General features: G+C 41.8%; 1 protein-coding gene across 1 annotated transcript; it reads left to right on the top strand.

The window, feature by feature from the left end:
* The first annotated feature begins 2,022 nt into the window (after window positions 1-2,022).
* LEO1 (LEO1 homolog, Paf1/RNA polymerase II complex component) lies at window positions 2,023-11,506 on the top strand. Its single transcript, XM_048956453.1, has 12 exons — window positions 2,023-2,131; window positions 2,570-3,292; window positions 3,560-3,667; window positions 4,373-4,467; window positions 5,104-5,249; window positions 5,775-5,859; window positions 6,194-6,288; window positions 6,543-6,677; window positions 7,207-7,342; window positions 7,667-7,853; window positions 8,125-8,222; window positions 11,238-11,506. The coding sequence occupies exons 1-12, from the start codon at window positions 2,074-2,076 to the stop codon at window positions 11,340-11,342; spliced, it is 1,971 nt and encodes a 656-aa protein (XP_048812410.1). The 5' UTR covers window positions 2,023-2,073; the 3' UTR covers window positions 11,343-11,506.
* Window positions 11,507-11,885: the final 379 nt, after the last annotated feature.

The following is an 11,885-nucleotide window of genomic DNA, read 5'->3' on the forward strand; positions in this document are numbered from 1 at the left end:
AATCAAAGGTAGAGGCTTCTAAATTGTAACTCTTAGGTGTCCTGTCATAGGCAATAGTAGAGGACCTTTCTTAACTGGTTAACTGCTGAGAATGTTTGTTGGCCCTCTCAGGGTAGGTATCTGACAGTGAGCATAGAAAACTTCCCCTCAACTGTTGAAAGGCAATTGGCATGGATGATGGAACAGTTAAGACAGTTACAACGCTTTTGTACCTACAGTATATGTAACCATTTTGGAATAAATTAAAGAATTCAGTCTGTAGCTAAGAATCATAAACAGTCTTTAGTGAAGTTAGATGTTGGGATTTAATGGTTTCAAGTATAGTATATGACTTTGAGCATGAAAGTGGTATTATTTTGATAACTAGCTACCATAAATGCAAGGTCTTCTTCCAAAAGAGGTGGTACTGTTCTTCTACATTCTTTTCCACATTTAATGCAGAAGCCAAATAACCACACATTTTTGATGTTGGCTCCAATATAAGCATGGAAATATAGACTATATTCCAAAACAATTATCTATATACTGTTGTATTTTTTAAAAATAGCCTCATTCTCTCTACAGCTTGTAGGCTATAAATGAGCATGTATTCAATTTAAATTTCCATTGAGGAAATATGAATTGAGTGTTTTAGCTTATCAGCACTATATGCTGTCAGACTGTAAAGCAGTAAAATTTTTGAATGATTAACTATTGTATAATTTTGCTTGTTTTTAAATAGCACATAATAGTACACTACTAAGCTGTCCGTGGATCTCTGCTTGTTCTCTACATGAGCTCTGCTATATGGTTCACATATCAGTAGCTGGCCTTGTTTGACAGAAGATGCCAGAGATGCTCATCATCTCTACACCTTCTTGATCCTCACTTGCAGTCAGGCTTCCATCCCTCCTGTATCGCTGAACCTCTAGGCAGGAGATGGGGGAGTGAAATCCCACCCCTCTAAGAGCAGAGCAAGTTCCAGACTGCTTCATGAGACTGAATGTGTATAAGTCTAGGGGGCCCAGTGGCATGCATCCCAGGGTGGGTGCTAAGCCACTCTCCGTCCTATTTGAAAAGTCATGTCTGTCAGGCAAAGTCCCAGATGAATGGAAAGAGGAAACATCCTTTGAAGAAAGGAGGACCTGGGGAACTACAGGTTGGTGAGCCTCATGTCTATTCCTGGGAAGATGATGGAGCAGATCTGCCTGAAAAAGATATTAAGGCATGCACAAGGTGAAACGATCTGAGAGCACGGCTCTACCAAGGGCAGATTGTGCCTGACCGATCCGACAGATTTCTAGGATGGAGTGACAGCATTGGTGGACATAGGGAAGGTGACTGCTGTCATCTATGTGGACTTGTGCAAGGGCTTTGACATGGTCCTGTGCCATGCCTTTATTTCTGGATTGGACAAACATGGATTTGAAAGCTGGACTAGTTGGTGGATAAAGAATCGGCTGGATGGTTGTTGGCAGAGGGTTGTGGTCAGCAGCTCCGAGTCCACGTGGAGGCTGGTGAGGAGCGGTGCCCCCCAGGCGTCTGTCCTGGGACCAGCACTCTTCAACATCTTTGTCAGTAACGGACGATGGCATTGAGTGCACCCTCAGCAAATTTGCAGATGATGCCGAGCTGAGCCGTGCAGTTGATGTGACACGAGGCGGCCAGGCAGCTGACAAAGGGAGCTGGTGCATCCCCGTACTGACTTTGTGCGGTGTTGCTGCTGAACGTACTAACACCGCTGTGCTGATTTACTTCTATATTCCCGGCTAACTCTGCTGCTCAGGCCTTAGATCCAACATTTCATACAAGTGTTGTACGAAAACTATTAAAATGCGCTTTTTGGGGGGAGGGTCGTGGTGTGCAGGTGTAGTTCTCCCTTAGCTGCGAGCTCCCGCCTCACAAGATGGCAGCGCGCCGCGCAACGGGCGCACAACCCTCGCTCCGCGCTGCAGCTGAGGACGGCGCTGAGGAGGCGGAAGAGGGCGGCGGGAGATCAGAGGAGCCCTTCCTTCCTCTCCTCCTCCCCCTCCCGGATGCAGCCTCCGGCGCTCCGTATCGCGTCACTGCGCGGCGCCGGCGCGTGCAGCCGCCATGGCCGACATGGAGGAGCTGTTCGGCAGCGACGCCGACTCGGAGGCCGAGCAGAAAGGTGCGGCCGTTAGCTGTCGTGTACCGGGCCTCCCGCCCGCGGGCCCCCCCGCAAAGCAGGGCGGAACGCCGGGCTTCGGTCGGGTTACCGTCCGGGGGTGGGGGTGGGGGTGTGCAGCCCGCTGGCTCCATGCTCTTCACAGGTGAAAAGTGGTTACAGGCGTCTTAAGGAACGGCGACGCAGCGCCTGGCAACGGGCACTGCCTCCGAGTTCTTTGCTTTGTGTAACGGCTTATTCCTCCCAGAGCTTTAGAACCTTAGGTAATAGCGGGCATATTGAGTGGTACCTGTGGTCGTTCTTTGTATTGTCGTCGGTAGATGTTTTATTGTAGGTAACTTCTGTGCCTCGTGTAGTTCTGCTGTTGGGTAACGCGTGCCTGTGTCCTGTTTGACCCCTGTAGGGATGGCTTAACTTTGAGAGGCGGTGTTTGTTTTGCAGATACTGATTCTGGCTCAGATTCCGACTCCGACCAGGAGAACGTGGGCTCCGGCAGCAACGCCTCGGGCAGCGACAGCGAGCAGGATGATGAGCAGGAGGCAGCAAAGCCCAGCAACAAGGAGCTGTTTGGAGATGACAGCGAGGACGAAGGAGCCTCCCATCACACCGGCAGCGACAACCACTCCGAGAGGTCGTACAATCGCTCTGAAGCTTCGGGGCACTCTGAGCATGAAGACAACGATCAGTCGGATGTGGACCAGCACAGCGCTTCAGAAGCTGCTCATGACGATGAGGAGGACGAGCGGGGACACGGCTCTGATGAGGGCAGTCACCATTCTGAGGGAGATGGTTCAGAAAAGGCCCATTCGGAGGATGAGAAGTGGGGCAAGGAGGACAAAAGCGATCAGTCAGATGATGAGGAGCGACAGCAGAACTCTGATGATGAGGAGAGACAGCAAAACTCAGACGATGAGGAGAAAGCACAGAACTCTGATGAAGATGAGAGACCTCAGATGTCTGATGATGAGGAGAGGCTCCAGAACTCGGATGAGGAAAAGATGCAGAACTCTGATGACGAGGAGAGGCCGCAGGTGTCAGACGAGGAGAAGATGCAAAACTCAGATGATGATGAAAGAGCCCAGCACTCCGATGAGGAGAAGATGCAGAACTCTGATGACGAAAGGGCCCAGCATTCTGATGAGGAGGAGCAGGAGCATAAATCTGGTAGGATCCAGTGCAGTTGTAATGGTTTGCTTCTTACAGCCTGGTTTGTTCTCCATTGTTTCATTTACATTGGCTTGAAAAATTCTGTCTTAAATGTTAATCACATAACTTTCAAACGTGGGCATCTTTTTAATACTGTGTTTTTGGTTTTTTTTTTAACACAGTGTGTTTAAATTACTTCTAATCTGAAACAACTTGATTAATAAAAGAAATTTTAAAATGTGTAAAACAGAATTCTTAGTCTGCTGGAATAATTATGCTTCTTAGGAGAGTCTGCAAGAGGCAGCGATAGTGAAGATGAAGTCTTGCGAATGAAGCGAAAGAAACCGATTGCATCAGATTCAGAGGTGGACAGTGATACAGAAGGCCAGAAAGGTAAAGGTGGGATTGGTTTCTTGGCTTTTGGTTCATTTGTCTTTTAATCCATGGTTTATCTGCTGTGCTACTTGGTACAGTCAATAGCACTCACATTGTGATGTAGCTGCAGTGCCATGGGTGCGGCAGAGCGGCACAGAAAAGGTGCTGTGTGAGGAAGCACACGCCGTATTTCTCCTGGTGATTTCGCTTTAGTTTTGTCATCTCTCAGTTTTCTCCACGAGAGACAGAGCTTTTCTCTGTGTTGGTTCACACCCCGTTGTCAAAGCTCATGGTGCATCTTATCACAGGAGCCTGAGAAACACTGATATTTTGCTGATCAAGAGAAGATGTTGCTTTTAATGAGAAGTAAAACTTCCAAAGTTTGCAGTGAGGTTGCTTGTCATGTATATTAAAACTATTTACTTGAGTAAAAGATGAACTTTAACTCTTGATTTGTCTGTTGCCACTTTTCACCTGGATTCTCCGTAATAGAGCCTTTCCAGGGAAGCACTGACTCTCCAGCTTCAAAACAAGGGGGATCTTTTATTTTTTACGGAATAAGAGAATAATCTGTGCTTCATAACAATTAGAGATTCTTAAACTTTGTAGGTGATTTTAAGTGGTGATAAAAGTGAAGGATTATTTTTTCTGTGTTTTGTTTGATGAAGGGGCATATATGTTTGCATATATGTGTATTTTATAACAGTAATTTTTCTCCTCCAGAACACGCAGATGTCATGGACCTGTTTGGAGGAGCAGATGACATTTCTTCAGGGAGCGACGGGGAAGACAAGCCACCAACTCCAGGACAGCCCATTGTGAGTAGGCTGACTTTTGAAGTAATGAAACCACTATTCCACTTTGAGATCTGGAACGTCAGTGGGGTTTGATAATATTTTAATGGAAAAAGTTCTAACAGCGTTAAATAAGAATCTACAGATCATTTTGCCCTAGCTAAAATAACGATTGGAGCTTTAGGCACAGCAATATTAGATATGTCGACTTGCCTTCCCCCAGCCCTGCTCCACTTCTTCCATTTGGAAAAAGGAATACACTGATTACATTTTGATTGTCATCAAGAGAAATACAAATTCACAGGTCTTCTTGGTACCCTACTTACAGCTGTTTGACAAATATTTTCATTTTGAGCCTTGAAGATACTAAAGAATTTAATCTTATCCCATGCTTATTTTCTCATTCCTTGCTGAAAACTGTGTGTCAGCTCTCTTGCTATTTCCTTTCTGTCTTTGTTTTCTTGAGTTCCCACTGGTATTTGAAATGGCTTTTGGTTTTGAAATGGATTGGTTTTACTGGAAAGGTTCAAGTGCATTTATGAGAAGCTTCTTGATCTCTCTCTACATACCAGCAGAATTTTTCTCAGTCAGAATGGAAGCACTTGTTCCAGGAACAGTCAGACTGATATTTTTGCTCCTATTGTGCTTCTTTGCCATTAGGATGAGAATGGGCTGAGCCAAGAACAGCAGGAGGAAGAGCCTATTCCAGAGACAAGAATAGAGGTAGAAATACCAAAAGTAAACACAGATTTGGGTAACGATTTGTACTTTGTGAAGCTGCCCAACTTTCTCAGTGTGGAGCCCAGGTAATTCTATATTAAATATGCAGATGATAAGTTGTTGGGTTTTTTAGTTTCAATATTTTGCTTTTGTTTTAATAGTACAATTAATTATATTGGTTGTATTTAAAATGGTTAACATTAAGGTGCACGCTTTAGTGAGGATAGGTCAGTAGGGTGTAGGCTAATGAGTGGGCCTCTTTATAAAGTTACCTGCATTTATTTCCAGCCTTAACCCTGACCTCTTTATCCTGATACTGAGGAAACATTTTGTTCTGAAGCAGACCTGCTTTCTTTAGCTGGAGCCATTGAGAGGGTGTGAATGTTAAAGTGGCAGTAATTGATGGTGGTGAAGATGCTTGGGTTGGCCTCCTGCAGTGCAGAATCAATGCTGTAAATTACATTTCTGCAGAAATGGCTGCCTCACAGCTGCGGTGCCTCCTGTTGTGTGCAGTGTATAATTTCAACCTTTCAAGCACCTGTTACTGTGCACAAGACTAATCTGGATTAACTTCTGGAAGAATGAATACTGTATTGTGTAATTTATTACAGACCATTTGATCCCCAGTATTATGAGGATGAGTTTGAAGATGAGGAGATGCTTGATGAAGAAGGGAGAACGAGATTAAAACTTAAGGTATAATTCTATATCCTCTATGCTCACCTAACATTTCATCGAAGTCTATTTCAGGTGCTTTGTAATGGTGTAATGAGTTGTGATTTAAGTTCCAAAGGTACGGATGGCTTCTTTGCTGAGGATTATTGCTGAGTTTTAGTAATGCTAAAAAAAGAACAAATTTAAAAAAAACTTAACAACTGCCTTTCTCCTGTGAGAGCCACCCCTTTCACCTTCATCTCTTTGTATCACACAGCAGATTATATAACCCTTCTAGCTGTAATCCTTGACCAGCATTGGGTGTATTTGACCACAGCATTGCACTGTGAGTTTAACAGCTGTGCTGTTCTGACAGGTAGAAAACACAATACGGTGGCGGATGCGGCGAGATGAGGAAGGGAATGAGATCAGAGAAAGCAATGCCCGCATCGTCAAGTGGTCGGATGGAAGGTTGGTTTGAACTTCTTGCATCCTGTTTTCACAGTGGAATCCTGTAGCATGCAAAACTGATGGACTGTTCTGAGCAACAGAAATCAGTGTAGTCTCAGCGCACTGAAAATGTTCTGCTCTGCTTTGTTTGCGGTGAAATATAGTTATTGGCTATTTATTAAAGGGAAATGCAAAGGCTTTTGCTGTTTACACATGAGGCAAAAAATGGACTGTAGTGGCTTTATCAAGTAACTGATACATTAATCTCCTTTAAGCATGTCTCTCCACTTGGGAAATGAGGTCTTTGATGTGTACAAGGCACCGCTGCAGGGAGATCACAACCATCTGTTTATCAGACAAGGGACCGGTCTGCAAGGACAGGCTGTTTTCAAGACCAAGTTAACCTTCAGGTAAACGTGATGTTCACTATCAAGTGGTGCAATGAAGTATTGTAACTAGTGCGCAGAGATAGCGATTAGTAAGCCTTCAGAGCTCAATAGTTTGCTAAGAATGTGCTATTTTTGGAGGGTTTGGGAAAAATTTTTCCTAAGCTGGATGTCCCAGTTTGAAAGGCTGATGTGTTTGTTATTCACTGCAGTATCAAGGCTACATGTATTCATTTACTTTTTTGATGTATTTTAGTTTGTATTGTGAAGGGTGAGTCTCCATCTGAATCAGAGGCTATCAGGGTGATGATTATGACTTGGGATATTGAAGTGAAATGTGAGAATGACTTTTTAGGCTGATAATGGACTGCAGACAGGGTGCTGAGAGAGAAAGCGATGTCTCCAGTAGCTGTGACAGTGCACAGTAGTAGTAATGCTTTTACTTTTGTGTAGATTAATCTTTCAAGTCTTAAGTATACCTACTGTGTGATTGGTACTTGAAAATGGGTAGATTCTTTTTATAAGTATTTAACCCAAAGCAATTCTCCAACAGGCCACACTCTACAGACAGTGCCACGCACAGGAAGATGACTCTGTCTCTGGCAGATAGGTGTTCAAAGACCCAGAAAATTCGTATTTTGCCAATGGCAGGTCGTGATCCAGAGTCTCAGCGCACAGAAATGATTAAGGTATTCTGATGTGGAACTTTCTTATCTGCTGATTTAATCTGAAGTCATTAAAAAAAGAGAAAAAATGTAGTTGAACATTTCTAAACGTTTGATGTATTTTTGGAAAACAGTGTATTTTGGAGTAACAAGCAGTAATTGTTAGCTGTGTGTGCTGCTTGTACATGCAGCTTTTTTGTTAGAAATTGCTTAATCTTACAGACTACCACAAAAAAAAACAGAATTATATGCACTCTTTCCACTGCTGTGAGAGGATTTCAAAAGCTACAGCAGAGTACTGAGATTTTTATTGTGTTTGACTCATCCTTTGCTGCTTTCTTTGGACAGAAAGAAGAGGAGAGATTAAGAGCTTCCATTCGCAGAGAATCTCAGCAGCGAAGAATGAGGGAGAAGCAGCATCAGCGTGGTCTGAGTGCAAATTACTTAGAACCTGATCGCTATGAGGAAGAGGATGAGGGAGATGATGCGATCAGTCTAGCAGCTATCAAAAACAGATACAAAGGTGGCATCAGAGGTAATAATAAACCTTACCAGTAGTTAAGGTAGGGCCTTTGTAATTCAGGTGGATTTGTATCACGGGAGAATCCTGATAAGATCATATTTTGCCACTTAATTTGATACATGAGGAGATGAGAGTTCAGTTCGTGCAAGTTTATTTCATTTAATAATATTTAGATTAGATTCTGTCTGATTATTGTGGGACTAAATGTACAAGGAGTATTTTTCATACCGTCTTTTTCTCAGCAATTTCAGATAAATATTTATCTTTTCATTTTTCTCTGCAGAGGAACGAGCTAGAATCTACTCTTCAGACAGTGATGAAGGCTCAGATGAAGATAAAACACAAAGACTACTCAAGGCGAAGAAACTGACTAGTGATGAGGTAAAAGATGACTTTGTTCTTGAATAGCTACTCATTTTCAGCCATGCACTTAATACAGTTTGTAAAGTTGACGTTTTTGTAGTTTCTGTTTTGCTGTGATTAGCATAACATTTGTGTTGGCACGCTGATTAATTAATCGTGCCTATTTCTTATTTACTGCATTAGTTCACAGATTTGAGTGATACCTAAAGGAGATCCTTATTGTTACTGCTGATTGCACAGAAAAGCAGGTGCTGTGCAGAGTAAAGTGACTTCAACAAAATCACATAGAGAGGAAAAATAATACCAGGTCCCTACTGCAGTGTCGTCTCCTAAGCTTAGATTCTTACTGCCTACTACCTTGTAGGTTACAAGAGGTGTTTTTGTGCTGGCATGCAGGTTTGATTCATCTTCCAGTCCTGTTTCACTGTAAATTATATTTTATTTAATTAAATGTTTATGTGTGGAATAAGGTACAGAAGTTTAAAAACAGAAGTTTGGGTAGGTCAGTATTAATTCATGGAATGCTTTTCAATGCTTTGTTCAACTTTGGTTTTATATCACCATTTCCCTTAAGAGATTACTTTTAACTGTTGAAATTATCTCAGCTCTTGTCCTAGATTTTTCAGTCACTTTCCTTTAGTGACGTGTAGCATGCTAGACCAAACTGTAATTTTGAGAGCTCTGTTGGTGCTATGGACAAGACACTGCTAGCTGTTAGTTTGCAGTATAGCAACGTTGGGATTTGGCAATTCTAGTCTCTCAGAAGAAAGGCTTTGTTAACTGTGTTTCTCTGCTGGTTGAGAATGGTAGCCTCCATTTTACAGTTGCCCGCTGTAAAGGCAGTATTCCTGTCAGAACCACAGAGGGGTGCTGCAGCTCTACTTTATGAAACCCAGCCAGTAGTGCACAACTTACTTCCTGCACGCTCACCGAAAGCACAGTATCTTTATATAGGAAGCACTGGACTTGCTTTTGTGTGCTGTCAGTCAACGGCACAGCCCAGATCTTTGTCCTGCTAACAGTGGGTTGGCAATGCTGAAAACTTCAGTCTATTATTGATACCTTTATCATCATGTGGCAAGTTACTGTAATTAATGAGGATATTCTGCACGTAGGAAAGAGAGTCCTTAACAGTAGCCCAGCTGAATTATAAGAGAACAAATGTTCTGAGGAAGTAGCTGTGATTGAGATTCCCACCCATACTAAGTTGTTTTCCATGCTTAAATTTCCTTCCTAATTCAGATTCTCACCATTCTAATTCAACATTAATATAAAACAAAATGTTTTGAATAATAAGTAATTAGAAAGGCTGTGTTGTCTCTTGCTGCTTCTTAAAATCCAATTAATGTGTGCATTGCTCTTAATAAACAAAATTAACTAATGGAAGAGGAGTTTAGGTTACTTACGCCTGAGGGTGTTAGCAAAGTTACTCTTCTTTTTAAACTGTAATTGAGTTGCCACTCATCCTTTGTGTCCAAATTGATGAGCTTTGCATTAGCAATTAATGATCTGTAGTGTGACCAAGTATCTTCAGAACACTTTGGATTGAAGTGGTGCCTAGAAGGCTGATTTAAACTGAACTGGTGTAAATGTGTTTAGATTGACAATCAAACTGTTGGCTCTGTATTTAAGTGCTAGGAATTGGTCATCCAGCCTGCAAAAAGTCATTGCAGTGTTGTTACAAACAGGAGATTATCTAGAAATAGTGTGACAGGAAAAAAAGTTGAACTCTACATATTGATAAGGTAACCTGAAGCAACTTGGGCCTGTGCTGCAGGCCACTTGGTTAATCAGAATCTGGGTTTTTGCCTGTTCTTTAGTTCCCAAAAAGTTTTCTACATAATTTCAGTATTTCTTCTAGATCTCTGCATTGTGAACCACTCACCTGTTTTTGCTATTAGGGTTGTTTTTACAACAAAGACAAGACCTGTGTCACCAAGTTAGACATTTTTCTTCAAGTTTTAAGATGTAATAAAAGAGATTGACAGGTATTCTATTTTATCTGGTCTAGCAGTTGGCAACCCTGCCCACAGCAAGGGGGTGAAACTAGATGATCCTTAAAGTCCTTTTCAACCCAGGCCATTCTATGATTCTATGATCTGTAGGAAAACACAAGATTTTGGTTTGCTTCATGCATTAGAGTCTATATTTTAGCATTTGAATTGAATGGTGTGAGGTGCTTTAACAGCAGAAAACCCAATGAAACAGGCTGTAAGTTATCTCAGGTGATTGGCTCGTGTCAAGTTCTTTGTGAATTCCTCCCAGTAACTGAAGTTGCACTGATTGGAGTTCCCATGACCAGCCCTTTGAAGCCTCCTATGCTGTATTTCTAGGACTGTAAGCTGTGCGATTGTTTCTTAGTGCTGGTGGTTCCTTATCAGTCTTTTTCCTTTATGCCAGAATGTGGCAGACAAAAACACCTGCCAATTCATGGTTTTTTTATGTTGTTTTTCTCTCAGTAGCTCTAGCTTAAGGTTTGCAAGTATCAGTAGTCTGACAACTGAGCAAAGCTGTCCAGATTGTCTGAACAGAAAGCTTCTCCGTGTTGAAAATTTCCCTACGAATTCTAGGAATTATCCATACCATAAGAGTTGCAGGCTTTTGTCGCTGTATAAATAGCACTTCCTTTCGAAGAGCATATGAACCCCATGCAGAACCCCACTGTTAGGAATCTGAGGGAAATGGTAAGCTTATCTCCTTAATTCATAACTGCTGATAGTGATATTACACACTCCATAAACCCAGACTGGGAGATAAATTACTCTTACACAGTAGTTAATTTTGAAGCAGGTATTGATGCATTCCCACTGAGGTAAATGGAGGTGCAGCTGTATTGTGGACCCTCTTGGTTTGGGGTCTGAGACTGGAACCAATGCTGACCAATGAAGTGCAGCACTACAGAGGCATGAGGTGGAAAGACTAGAACAAATAATTTTGCTTTTCCTTCAAAAAAATCCTTTTTGTTGTTGTTCTGAGGCTGTTTTTTATTTTAGCTTGAATATTTTTTAAATTTTTGTCCTTTCTTGCCTTAAGGAAGGGGAGCCTTCTGGAAAGAGAAAAGCAGAGGATGATGACAAAGCAAGTAAGAAGCATAAGAAGTATGTCATCAGTGATGAAGAGGAAGATGATGATGATTAACATTGAGGGAGCACTAAAGTTGATTTTATATATACATATTTATATATAAATTGTACAGTTCTCTTACAACAAAGATGTAAGTAGCCATATTGGGGTTATTTTGATAAAGGAAAATTCCATTGAAATTTGTGTTTCTGGTGTGAATAAAAGTTGGTTTCTTTCTTTTTTACTTTCTCATATTTTTACATCTTATCTTACTGCAGCAGCTGCTGCAATGGGGATCATCACAGCACCAGGTTTTAAATCTTGTACAGTGCATTTCAGTTTTGAAAACTGTAGTACAAACTGGTTGTACAACTGAATAAAAGTGAATAAATTAGTGGTCTTACTGAGTTTATTAGAAGAAATCATAACCTTCATATAGAATGCTTAAATTGTAAGTTTTCCCAGAGAGGTTATGGAGGTGAAGGTTACCATTTGTACAGAAGATTTGGAGTAACACATGAGTGCTACAGCACCATACTGTTTTTTCCTCGCTTTCCTTATTTTCTGCTGCCTGTGGACATACTACATGCATTACTATGCTGTTATATTTTGATATTT

This window comes from Lagopus muta, chromosome 10 (genome assembly GCF_023343835.1).
Source record: "Lagopus muta isolate bLagMut1 chromosome 10, bLagMut1 primary, whole genome shotgun sequence".
Lineage (NCBI taxonomy): Eukaryota > Metazoa > Chordata > Aves > Galliformes > Phasianidae > Lagopus > Lagopus muta.